This window comes from Camellia sinensis, chromosome 3 (assembly GCF_055761805.1).
Source record: "Camellia sinensis isolate YWXY chromosome 3, ASM5576180v1, whole genome shotgun sequence".
In the NCBI taxonomy this organism is placed as follows: domain Eukaryota; kingdom Viridiplantae; phylum Streptophyta; class Magnoliopsida; order Ericales; family Theaceae; genus Camellia; species Camellia sinensis.
Window position 1 is genome coordinate 16,416,396 of NC_138963.1, and position 13,809 is coordinate 16,430,204.

The 13,809-nt window shown below is 36.9% G+C and overlaps 2 protein-coding genes and 1 long non-coding RNA gene across 3 annotated transcripts; 1 reads left to right on the forward strand and 2 right to left on the reverse strand.

Annotated features, from left to right (window-relative positions):
• Positions 1-2,124: 2,124 nt before the first annotated feature.
• Positions 2,125-4,672, reverse strand: LOC145822350 (uncharacterized). Its single transcript, XR_014363478.1, has 3 exons — positions 4,579-4,672; positions 4,395-4,432; positions 2,125-2,190 (listed from the first exon to the last, which is right to left on the reverse strand). It is a non-coding gene; the product is annotated as an uncharacterized LOC145822350 (long non-coding RNA).
• A 2,240-nt stretch (positions 4,673-6,912) lies between these two features.
• On the forward strand, positions 6,913-7,933 carry LOC114280490 (universal stress protein PHOS32). Its single transcript, XM_028222867.2, has 4 exons — positions 6,913-7,166; positions 7,278-7,387; positions 7,493-7,611; positions 7,738-7,933. The coding sequence occupies exons 1-4, from the start codon at positions 6,992-6,994 to the stop codon at positions 7,826-7,828; spliced, it is 495 nt and encodes a 164-aa protein (XP_028078668.1). The 5' UTR covers positions 6,913-6,991; the 3' UTR covers positions 7,829-7,933.
• Positions 7,934-9,071: 1,138 nt separating this feature from the next.
• On the reverse strand, positions 9,072-10,461 carry LOC114280491 (putative glutathione S-transferase). Its single transcript, XM_028222868.2, has 2 exons — positions 10,081-10,461; positions 9,072-9,592 (listed from the first exon to the last, which is right to left on the reverse strand). The coding sequence occupies exons 1-2, from the start codon at positions 10,390-10,392 to the stop codon at positions 9,260-9,262; spliced, it is 645 nt and encodes a 214-aa protein (XP_028078669.1). The 5' UTR covers positions 10,393-10,461; the 3' UTR covers positions 9,072-9,259.
• Between the last annotated feature and the right edge of the window lie 3,348 nt (positions 10,462-13,809).

The following is a 13,809-nucleotide window of genomic DNA, read 5'->3' on the forward strand; positions in this document are numbered from 1 at the left end:
TGAAAAAGTAAAATTTCTACCTGTTCATCTATACCATAATAAAATTATTTGAATTATTAATTGAAATAAAATTTTAACATTATTAAAAACTGTTAATTAACTTGAAAATGACCTGTTTGTTATGAAATTAGAAACCTTAAAAGGGCATAATGTAATTTCTAAAACTACAGGAAGTAATTTATAATTTGAGTAAACCTCAGGGGTGTGTTTGTAATTTACCCTTAATTTAACAAAAAAAATTATTTGGAAACTGGTAATTTATTTAATGCACTCAGAATAACATTATTAAAATGTAAGAAGCATCCTGCTTGAAGAACAGATTTTGAAGGGAAAAAAAAAGAAAAATTTATAAATGCACAACAAATTTTAAAAAATAAAAATAAATATAAAAACATATCAGAAGCATCCAAGTTTGAGGGATAACAACAAATTGGCTGGGTTGTTTTGCCCAAAAAGTGGGAAAAAAAAATTGAACAACTAATTAATTTAACAAAAATTGTATATTAAATTTAATATTTTTGAAAACTGTTAATTTATATTTTGTACTCATAAGAAAATTATTACATTGTAAGAAGCATCTATGTTTGAAGAACAGATTTTGAAAGAAAAAAAATATATATAAATGCACAATAGATTTTGGGAAAAAAAAAAAAAAAACATATTAGAACATCCATGTTTGAGGGATAACAACAAATTCTCTGGTTTGTTTTGCCCAAAAAGCGGGAAAATACTTCAACAACAAAATAATTTAACAAAAAATGTATATTAATTTTAATATTTTGTGAAACTGTTAATTTATATTTTGTACTCATAACACAATTGTTAATTTATATTTTGTACTCATAACAAAATTATTAACTTGTAAGAAGTATCCATGTTTGAAAAACAGATTTTCAAGAACAGATTTTGAAAAAAAAAATTAAAATTTTATAAATGCACAACAGATTTTGAACAAATATATATATCTATATATATAACATAGCAGAAGCAGAATCTGTTTGTTAACAATAGATTCTTTGGGTTGTTTTGCCCAAATTGAGTCCCATAACAACTGAAACAACAAATTTCGAACTAACAACACTGCATGGACATGGACTTCACACCCACTGGCCCATGCTATACTTCTGCATGTCTAATGCTTGTTTGGTTCTTCAAATAACTTAAAAATTATTAACATGACTCTGAAAAAAAGGGAGTTGCTATGACTCTGAAAAAACCAAATTAATGGCTAAATATTGGAAGTAAACACACTGAAAATGCAGGGTGGAGATGATGGGTTTGGTCCATGTCCCCATAATAATTATAGATACAATTCCACAGTTTAAAAGAACATTTTAGAAGATGAAATTTGAAAAATTATTAACTTGTAAGAAGTATCCATGTTTGAAAAACAGATTTTCAAGAACAGATTTTGAAAAAAAAAATTAAAATTTTATAAATGCACAACAGATTTTGAACAAATATATATATCTATATATATAACATAGCAGAAGCAGAATCTGTTTGTTAACAATAGATTCTTTGGCTTGTTTTGCCCAAATTGAGTCCCATAACAACTGAAACAGCAAATTTCGAACTAATAACACTGCATGGACACGGACTTCACACTCACTGGCCCATGCTATACTTCTGCATGTCTAATGCTTGTTTGGTTCTGTAAATAACTTAAAAATTATTAACATGACTCTGAGGGGAAGTGTGCAAATAATGTTTGGAGTGGGTGGAACACAGGAGAGAGAGAGGGGATTGTTTTGGGCGGGAATCGAAAACATTACAAAACAACTCAGCCCTCTATGGTTAAAAACAACGCATCTCAGCCCTTGATTCAAAATGTATCTCTCATACATTTTAAGACATTTTCAAAAAACCTCGTCATATTATGATACAACTGCTTAAAAGTCAGTTATCCGGTCCCTATGGGATCTCATTGGTATGAAAACTAAATTTCGAAAATAAGCACTAAATATTGTGCAAATATATGACCCACAAATTGTAATTGTGACTGGACCTCAAGTTTCCAGATCAAAAAGAAAGTATCATGAAGCATAATCTAGGCACACATTAGCACAACAAGTGGGCAGGAGAAAAAATGAGAAATATAATTGATAGTCTTGTACATACCACTTTTCCAGCAAACATCTTCTTCAGTTCAACTTCGGCTAATGTTGAGTACTCGGCATCTTCCCCTGCCTAACCACATTTGCAGCATGAAAGAAGTGAATGAGAGGACAATAATGGGAAAAAATGGATGAGAGAACTAAAATGTGCAGTGCAGTCAGTGGAACGAATTTGCTTATATCAATTTGGCAAAGTGTCAGATATTTACGAAATCTAAGATATCACTTCACAGATCCACATTATCACATAAATATCTAGTTTCAAGGTACAATCAACACTTAAAACAACACTTCTGTCCTATAATTTGCGAACACCCAGTAGTTTGAGTTGAAAAGAAAGGCTCATTGTATCATAGACTGGTCCAGAAATCTTCTTAGATTCTTTACGAAAAATCTATTTATCTTCTTAGATCAACTGCAATTTAAACTTTTCTCAAATTCAGCTACAATGCAACGTACCACCCTAATTTAAAAACTTTATGTTCAACATACTAAAACAGAAATGCATCCGACAGATAGCTATAAATTATAATCTATAAAGGAAGGCCACAACAGATGTAGGCCTAGGGAAAAGAGCTAAAAGAGGAATCATAGAATTGACAGAAGTAGTTGAGATAACACTTGCGGGAAAAAAAAGAGAGGTCGTTTTCTTGATTTTTGAGTTGTAAATATATCCAAATTAGTTTTATTTATTTATTTATTTTCGTTAATGGGAATATGAAGGGGATCACGGGATTGATTTTTACCTCATATAGATGTGCCAAGCGGAGGAGCACCTTTCCATCATCTAGTGTATGCCCGTGCCTAAAGGCACGGTGTAAATAATATTGAGATCGAAATATATTTGTAATTTATATACGTATCATATTAAAACATGTGGAGTCTGTAACATTTTTTCTTCTTAAAGAACTTTTAATAATTTTGCTTATACCATACCCTCTACAGAATTCAATTAAAAATAACAACTCTCCCTAGTCTTAATGCAAATTAAGGAATAAACATATAAAATTTATAATGTTCATTAAAATTAAAATGGTAAACTAATGATCTGCAATTATAATAAAATAAAATTAACCAAACAATACACACCAATTCATGAGTAGTAAAAACTAAATGACATAATGTGGAAACAAAATTAGAACAAAAATAAATAAATAAATAAAAATAAAAAATACACATACAACAGAATTAGGTCAAATTTTTATTTTTGATAGTTATTTTGATGTTAAAAAACAAATTCACTCTAGTTTTTGGATGTATGTATGGTCGACCATACTATTAAGAGAGTAGTTTTTGGATGTAGAAATGGCAGAGACTATTAAGAAAAAAAATTTATGCTCTATACTAAATAATTTTGTCGACCATACATACATTGTATGGAAATAAAATCTGTAGATATTGAATCCAATCTGTCGAGCATACATAAATTATGAAAACAAAATAATTTTGTTCTAGATGATGAAAACAATTTTGTTCAATGATAAAAATATAAAAGTTTCTGAGTTAAGCTCTCAATTTGGGCCCATGAAAGTGGTGGCCCTTCAAACATTATGCAAGCAAGCCATATGACATAATTGTATGTGCATAACAACCAATTATTTGAGATGTTCCTTGAAGGTAACAACACAAAAATACACCCATAGCAGCTCACTTCAGTCACGGTATTAACTGGAAAGGTGTAATTTGATTTGTAGGGTTTACCACCGGTTTCAATTTGATAAAATATGACATAATTGTATATGCATAATAATCAATTATTTGAGATGTTCCTTCAAGGTAACAACACAAAATTACACCCATAGCAGCTCACTTCAGTCCTGGTATTAACTGGAAAGGCGTAATTTGATTCGTAGGGTTTACCACTGGTTTGAATTTGATAAAATAAGTTAATTAATTTCATCATGTTTATCGTTAAGAAATGAAGAGTCTATTATAAAATTATGCTTATCATTTATTTTTTTTTAAAACAAATATGATAAAAATCGTATAATTACAAACCTTTGCTACTCTGATAAGTTATTAGTGGGTCAGTGGATAATGAGAAAGTTCAAAGCAGGCAATTTAACATGAAGTTAGAGGGCCACTATGAAGAGGTTCCCTGATTATTTTCTTTACTGTTTAAGTGGGGAGGGCTGGAAATGCGTGAAATGGTAATGTAAAATGTGACTTTTCATGGGTATCCAAAAATCTCCACATAATTGCTCCACTTAGATTGATGCTCACTTAGCAAGAATTACATTTGGATTAGGCTAATAACACAGACACAAACAGACTTACTTGGAATTCACACTTCGGAAGGACTGTTGATGAGCAAACTGCCAAATTTATCCACCACAGATGCAAACAGAAGACAACAAAATGAAATTGTTATTTGAAGTTCATTCCACCGGATCAAAAGGACAATTACATTTAAACTTACACACTCAAGTGGCAAAATAAAAAAGGCTATTTGCTGCCTTACCAGTATATTTGGATCAATCTGAGCACCAACTATATCCCTTTTAGAGGATCGATCACCTCCGCTAGCAGATCCCTTCGTGAACAAAATATTGCCTGAATCAGTAATGAACAAAAAATTGCAACTTATTGCCTGAATCAGTAATGAACAAAATAAGGAACAACAGTAATTCTGGCAAGAAATTGGCTCAAATACCGCAAATTGAGAAACCACAATTATTCCCCAAAATCAACCGGGCAAAATAGAAAAGAAAAAAAAAATGGTGTCAGTTTAAATTCATAATGATTATGCAAAGTAACAGAAAATTAGATAAGAATATAAGCTAATCCTTGGTTCAATTGCAGAGATTTAGTCATTGCCAGGACTGATAGTATATTAATCATTTCGAGAAATTCAATTGATGCCTATCACGCTATTCTACCTCACTTTTGGCCACTAATCTTTACAGCGAGCAATTTTTTTTTTTTTTTTGTACAATGATCATCTTCATCTAGGGTGGGAAATTGATAATTAATCACCGCATAACACGATGGCTGAATTCAAAGTGAATAAAGATTTTTCTTTTTGTTGTTTTTTAAACACATTTTCAACAACTGGATGGTGGACCAAAGTTCAAATTTTCCAGAACTAAATTAGACCCGTGAAAATGGAAAAGCACACTAACTGTTCTCACTCAATTTCCAAAAGTACTACATAAAATCAAAATTTCCAACCAATTGAATCAAGGTTGCACAGCCATATAATCAAACAAAAACACAAAATATTTTTTTTTTTTTAAATATCAAAAAAGATTTCCAAGAAAATTTTCCATATAGAAAATTTCCAAGAAAATTAATCACAAAGCAAGAAATTTGAAAGAACCAACTACAAATACAAAAAGTCTTACTTCGTCGTTACAAAATTCCCCAAAATTTCTTTGTCCTCGATTCTCTTTCCCGCGACTTCAATTTCTGAATCATCAGCAAAATTCGCAGCTACTTATTCGCGTTCCAAAACCCTCCTACGAAAATCCAAAATCAAACTCGTTTTCTGCATCAGAATTCACCATTCATCTTAATAAGTCCACGTTGAATCTCGAGCCGACTCCATCGTATACCACATTCGAACCATCAAAACCCTCATTTTCCCAGATTTTCCCCTTCGAAATCAGTCGAGTAAAAGCCCTAATTTTGACCAGATTTCGGGAATCGTATCAAAGATAATGACTTCCGTTAGAAATACGCTAGATATCTCAGATAATGACTTCCTAATTTTCACCAGATCTTGCCGTTGGAAGGCAACGCCTTCTTCATGATCCGACTGATGTTGGCGATGGGTAGGCAGCGGTCCTGATTGCGAACGTCGGAGTGAGGGAGAGTGGTAACGGAGAGCTCCAATCGGGGTTGCGAATCGGAGAGGTCCAAGACAGCGAGTGGGAGGGTTGCGAATTCAAGCCACTGAGAGAGGAGGGGGGAGAAGGAGAGAGGTAGCGTGCAACAGAGAGGGAGAGAGAGAAAGATGGAATGGGTAGAGACGTGGGTAGGTGGGAGAGGGAGAGAGGACCGAGTGTTTGGGCGGGAAAACACATCTCAACCATTGATTTTTATTAGAATGGATCTAAACCGTGGGATCAAAATGTATCTCACATACATTTTTAAGACATTTTCAAAAACACTCTTGACTTATTATATAGATATATATATAATAAAATAGGATGGTTTTTGAATTTGTCATATACACATTTATTCTACTAGAATATTTGGACAGCTCAAATCTGTTCAAACTACAAAACAATGACTGTGATGCATCATACTTTCCCGCTTCGCTCTCTTACTTTTTTATTTTCTCACCCATCCTCCCATGATCCCACCTTTCTTCTTTTCTTTTTATTTTTTTATTTTTCTCCCTTTTTTATTTTTCTTCCTATTTATTTATTTTTTTTGTTTTCTCTTTTTTATTCACTTATTTTTATTTATACTGTGCCTTCAGGCACGGGCACAGATATATACTAGTATATATATATATATATTATAACAAATAGACAGTTTATTTTTAAAAATATATAAATCGTATAGATAAAAATAAATTAATAATATAACAACTGATATTGAATGAATTTAATCTTTTTATATTAGTAATTTTTTTTTATTTAGTTGTATAAGTTGAACGGGTTATAGATGATCAAAGTAGGGTCTAAATTAAACCGATAATAGATCAATTAACATCTTTAATTTTAACAAATCCGGACTTTCCATATTAAGACCATTCCAAAAGCAGAGCAAAAACAGCAGATCACCTCATCCATGAGAGACTCGGTTTTTAAGCGTAATCAAGCGATTCTCACGCACTCAAACCCTTGTTTTTGCTTTTCTCTGCTAAAACGGTAGCAGAGTCTAAGGTAGAGAGAGAGAGAGAGAGAGAGAGAGAGAGAGAGAGAATGGGGAAGGACAGGAAAACAGGGGTGGCAATGGACTTCTCAAAGAGCAGCAAAATGGCACTGCAATGGGCAATAGACAACTTGGCTGACAAAGGAGACACCATCTTCATCATCCACATAAAATCTTCCACCCTCGACGAGTCTCGCAATCGTCTCTGGTCCAAGTCTGGTTCTCGTAAGCCCCCCCTTCTTCTTCTTCATCTTCATTTCTCTTCAATTTTTATCTCAATTCTGTTTCGATCCAATCGATTTTGATCGAAAACCAAAATGGGTTTTTTTCTTACAGCTCTTATTCCTTTGTCGGAGTTTCGTGAAGCCGAGATTTTGAAGAAATATGATGTCAAAACTGACATTGATATCCTCGACATGCTCGACACTGCTTCTCGACAGAAAGAGGTTTTTAAAAACGTTTGCTTTTTTCTTTTTGGATTTGTGATTGATGGTTCATTGGCTATTTTTTTTTTAATTTTTAAAAATACTAATAATGTATGTATGAAATAGGTGAATGTTGTTATGAAATTGTATTGGGGTGATGCAAGAGAAAAGCTATGTGAAGCAGTTGAAGATCTGAAGCTGAATTCTTTGGTTATGGGAAGCAGAGGTCTTAGCACCATGCAAAGGTACTCTCCCTCTTCTCTTCTTTTCTCTTTCCACCATTTCTCTCTCTCTCTCTCTCTCTCTCTCCCCGTGATACATTTTCATTTTCATGGGTGTTTTTTGTTTAAGGGTTGTTAATGATCACACAGGATAATCTTGGGAAGCGTGACCAATTTTGTGATGAGCCATGCCACTTGCCCTGTGACCATCTTCAAGGATCCAGATTTTCAAAAGCACTGAAATGTCCAAATTCCAGGAATTGATTCTTTTTAATTATTTATTTTTATAATACTAATATATATTTGGATTTTCGCTATGTATGAGCACACGATTAGTCTTTTTTTTTTTTTTCAAATGTTTATGTTTTGACATTATTATGTCTTGAGATTCGAGGCAGACTCTCTGATGGCATTGCAATCAACATTACTCATCTCATCTATCCATTTGCAGAGTCCAGGAAATTTCTCCTCTGTCAACAACTACACCACACCCATTGCTTCCTGAGTGACTTGAAGCCAAAACCCGATCAAGTTTGTCACGATGTCTACTCGAGTGATAGCCAATTTTGATGTGGACTAGATTGGATCATCTATGGTTGCAGGTTTACAATCAATCATATCTATTAGGGATGAGGATTAGCTATTGTTAGTTTCAATTCTTCTTCTTATGGAGGCCATATTAGAAATTCATAAGGTTGCAACATCTAGAACATTAGAGTACTTGATTTTCTCATTTATTCACAAGCAAATTTCCCTGTGGCAGATATAAGAAAGATGGTTGCTCTTGTTTGATTGTGTTTTTGTTTCCTATTTACATTTTCGGGAAAAGTCAGGGAAAAAAATATTTGGTGATTTGTTCATGAAAACAACCCATTATTCACAAACCACCAAAAGTTGTTTTCGAAAATTATTTTCTCATAAAAATAAAAACGATGTGCAAACAATGGATGTTCTTGAATTTTTCAATGTTTTTGTTTTTGAAAACATGAAAAACAAACGAAAGAAAATGAAAAACAACCAAACAGGCCCAATTTTGAGTAGGTAGGACTTCAAGATCAAGACTCAAGGATGGCTGAGGCAGTTAGAACTAATTAACCTAGACATGGTGACAATTGCACCACTGGTTCCCTCCCTCACATTTGATTACGAGCCACACAATGGTCACAACCCTTCTTCATGGTTGAACTTGAATTAATTAAGCTAAAAATGTGAGGGAAGAGGTGTTGTACTGATACATGGCACTTCCTTCTGCACAGATCCTTTGCCGAGTCATTCTTTATTTATTCTTTTTTTTTTTTGGTGTAGAAAGTTCTTTGTTTATTCATTGTTTTGTGCAATCCTGACTCAACTGCCATTCTTTATCAAGATTTCGTGGCTAATGCACTTCCATATACAAATTCTGTTTACTTTTTTTTTTTTTATAAATATTTCTATATCATTACTCTATTTCTAATGCACACCATTACTCTTTCACAGCTTGTCTACAAAAATATCACTTTCTATTTGAAATGAAACAAGAGCGATAACTAGCTCCTCATACATAGAAATTTAAAGTACTTTAATCAATTCTCAACACAAAACACAAGAACTAGTAGTACATAGAAAAGAAGACCGGTCTGCAATTCGAAACTGCATATTTTTATTTTTGATGAAAAAATGTTTAAAAAAAAAACTACTGATTGTTGTAAGTTGCTTTGGCAAAGGCCAGTAGTTTCTCTCTGGGTGGCAGATGTTCTTTGATGACAGAGCAACTGACATACTCTTCGATCCATTTGTAGAGTCTGGGAAATTTCTCTTCTGTCAATACCTCTACTCCCACTGCTTCTTGAATCACTACAAGCCAATATCCGATCAAGTTTGCGACAATGTCTACTAGACCAACACTGTCTCCTCCAAAAAACTTCTTATCATTCAGTTGGGCTTCTAGTGTTTTCAGGAGCTCAATTGTTTCTTCAATGCCCTTATCGTCTTTGGTAAAACAAGCCTTCTTTATTGCAGGCAAGCACTGTAATACACACACCAAATTATAAAAATTAGAAAAATCCAATGCGACATATGAATTTAATCTAATGTAAGTATTAAAGTGTGATACAACTTCATCAAATTGCACGACCACATTGATAGGAAAGAGCAAAATTTGAAAAAGGATGCTAGATTTGTAAATTTTTACATTGTGACAATTAAGTCCGATTGATAATACCTATAAGAAATTACATAGAAATCAACGGCAAAATTATCCACTCAAAAGAGAATAGATCATTTCAAATTTGACGCAAACTCATCATTCATTTTGAAGAGAAGAATGGACTAATTTGCCCATTGGTTTTAGTCTGATTTGTAAAGGTGTATTGTAAGGTAAAATTGATGCAGTTAGAACTATAATGATGAAAGACAAATTAAGGAGACTATGGGGTTTATTGACCTTGAATTTTCTAGACATTTTATGTGCACACAACATTTTTGTTTGGAGAAAAAAAAAATATAATAACATACCTTCTCATCTATGAAGTTGGCCCAGAAACGCGCTATAGCTCTCTCATGGGGATCTTTGGGGAAGATGGGATTGCCTTTCCAGGTGTCGTCAATGTATTCAAGAATGACAAGCGACTCGCAAATTGGCTTTCCATTGTGCAAGAACACTGGGATCCTCTTGTGAACAGGGTTGCACTTGAGAAGAAGAGGACTCTTGTTCTGGAGATCTTCTTGGATGAATTCGTATTCGATGCCCTTCCATTTTAGGGCAATCTCAACTCTGCAATTAAAAGGACTTGCCCAATGTCCCAACAACTTCACTTGTTCAGCCATTTTATCAATTCTTAGCTTTTTTGTTACTCTTTTTGAAATTACAAGTTTGAGGTTGGTATTTTAGTCATGGACTTGGTAGCTTCTTATAGAGGAACCATACTAGGAGTTTCTTGGCCATCAAGATTACATGTATGTACTTATCAAATTTTTAGTTGGTAGGTGAGAGGGTAATTTATATATAAATTGGGCCGAGTTAGGTAATGGGCCGTTCATTTGGCCACAGTAAGAAGGGCTGGATAAAACGGAGCTTGGAGTTAGCCCGGTCCGGAGAACGCCTTTATTATCCCAATCCAAAAGAGCCTTGAAGTTATTCCGGTCTAAAGAAGCGTGGCGATTAGCCCGGTTGCCATACTCAGAGTTAGCCTGGTCATGGCATATTATGGATAGCCTGGTCAGAACCTAGCTATTTGTTAGCTCGGTCAGGACCTTGATGTTTTGTTATCTCGGTCTAATCCCGCCAGGGTTTGTGCAGGAGGAACCAGGGTAAGAGCAGTGAAAGGAAGAACCAAACTAGCTATAGTTCGGTCTACTCTGTGGCTCAGCATAGCCATGCTTACCTCGGTCATATTGGAGTTCGACCATGGTAAAACCATCTCACTTGGTTCAAGCAGTGGGGAGGATATTGAAGGATAAGCATTATCTTTCAGGAATGTGATTCCTAGGAGGACTCTACATGGAGGAGTAAAAGTCCTACTAGGATTGTGCCACACGGAACCTATAAACGCTCATAACATCACCTATGGAGAGGTAACATAACTTTGATTCTCGAATACACAGAGCTTTTTGTCTATTTTGCTGACTTAGGCATCGGAGAGGTATCCGGCACACACCCGCCGGCTAGCTCACGTTTGTGTTTTCAGGGAGTAAAGCGACGTCGTATAGAGGAGCGCAGACTTGATCAACAGGATTATACGGGAAGAATATTTCGTGCCCGTACAATTGGCGTCGTCTGTGGGAACATCAGACTAGAACAAAACCTCTTGATCAAGCTTTTCCTCTTTAGAAGCAATGGCGCACAACGAAGATTTGCCGCAGTCCGCCATCGACGGAAAAACACCAAAGGAGGGTGCAAGGCGCGAAGGCCTACCTTCTATCCCTCCCATGGTGGACTTGAAGCCACAGCGACAGAATCCCAGGAGGGATGCAAGGGGGAGGAGGCGGACTAACAGCCCCTATCACTCTCGTTCACAAAGTCCCGACAGACAAAGGCGGAGGTTTGATCCTCAAGTTCTGGAGGACCGCATGAAGGAGCAAGATGAATTGATAAGGAAGATGGCGGCGGACATGGAGGCCATGAAGTGCCAGATCAAGGGAAAAAGGGTGGCGACAGGAGAGGGGCGCAAAGGCAATGCGCCTCCTCGCCACTAAGAAGATCGTTAGTAGGCATACCACGACATCGCAAGCAGAGAGTAGAAACCTCAGGACGAGCGACACTCAATCAAGGACTTCCAGAACTCGTCACTCCAGGTCTAAGAGAACGAGATCATTAAAGTCTTACACAGAGGGAAGTACCTATCGACCTTCACACACGCACTATACATCATCCAGGCAAACGGAGTTGCCTAGATCGTCCGACTTACGGATTGTGCTTGAAGAAAGGACGCGACAGAAGGAAGATGCTAGGACACGCGATCCACACAGGGTTTCAGCCCTTCAGCGGTTGGCCCCTCGGACGCATGAAAGTGTCGAGGTTGGGATGCCAATACCGCACCTTGCCTACGAACCAACAGATAAAGCGTTGGCAAGACTCCATTGCTCGTCGTTCGTTCTGGCAATTGAGAACGCACCATTACCCTTAGGCTTCATCCAGCCAAAATTTACCACGTATGAAGGGAAGACAGACCCTTACATGCACCTAAGCCACTTTCGTCAGGTTATGGCAGTATACCGACGGAACAAAGCTTTAATGTGCATCCCCTTCCCATCAAGCCTTGGTGACCTAGGCTTGACTTGGTTCGAAAAACTTCCAGAAGGCAGCATAGCCTCCTGGGCACAATTGGCGGAGGCGTTCGTGACTAGGTTCAGAACGAACACCAAAACCCTGGTGGAAATTGATCAACTGCTCTCCATCGACATGAGCGAAAAAGAGTCATTAAAATCCTACAATAGCTGCTACTGGGAGGCCTTCAACTAGATTGGGGACTGCCTCACCAATCTCGCCATCACATAGTACAAAAGAGGCCTTCCAGTCGGGAACAGACTAAGGGACTTAATCACTATGACACCGCCTCTTACGATGGAGGCCTTAATGGAGAGAGTGCACCAGCACATTCGGGTTGAAGAAGATGGCGCCCGTGTTAAAGCAAAGTCTAGCACGACCGCAGTACCAGATAAAAAGACCGCGGTAAAGGTTAACGCGGTAGAACGTCCGAACAAAAATGGATGAGGCAGGCGGGACAACGGGGAAGACCATGATAAAAGATGGTTGAGAATCCGCGCTGCCATTACCACGGTATTCAAAAAGCCAATCTACCGGATTCTGAGCGAGATACGCGATGAACCTTTCGTCAAATGGCCTGCCAAGCTAAGAGAGGCGCAGAAGGACTACGCCAAAAGATCATGGTGCACCTTCCGTAAAGAAAATGGGCACCGCACTAAAAATTGTACACCATTGAGACAGCATCTAGAGGAGTTGGTGGCAGCCGGTCACCTGGACAAATACATTGAAGGAGGGGCACAGCCAGCCCCCCAGAATGACGATCACCCGAACGGTATGCCAATCAACCCCCCACCTTAAGGCGTGATCAACGTGATTCATGGAGTATTCGAACTTGAGCGCGTATGCGAGCTCAGAGGCATGATAAAGAAGTTTGAGCAATTAAGAGAGGTACTAAGTGCCCAACCTACCATCAAAAAGGGGAGAACAGAGGCCATGAACGTCATGTCTTTTTCAGACAAGGACTTGGAAAGAATATATTGCCCTCACAATGATGCACTGGTCGTCACCCTTCGCATCAAGGACTATGACGTCAAGCAAATTTTGATAGACCAAGGTAGCTTGTGTGAGATCATGTACTACGACACCTTCAAATAACTAAAATTGGAGGACAAAGACCTGGCCCCAGCTGTATCCCCCCTGATCGGATTCAACTCAATGCCAGAATGGCCAGTTGGCAAAATTATCCTGCCAGTCAGGGCAGGAAGCGTGACAAAACAAGTGGAATTTTGGGTGTTGAAGGTCCCTTCCACTTAAAACATAATATTGGGAAGAACATGGCTGCATGCCATACGAGAGGTAGCTTTGTCCTACCATCAAGTAATTCGATTCCCCAACGAAATCGGGGTAATTGAAGAGGTCTTTGGAGACCAAATTATGTCCAAGCAATGCTTTGTCACGGTTAATGGCAGTCGTATTGCCAAGGGATATGTTCATTCGGTGAAGAACCTGAGAGCAATGAACTATTCGCAGATATCGGC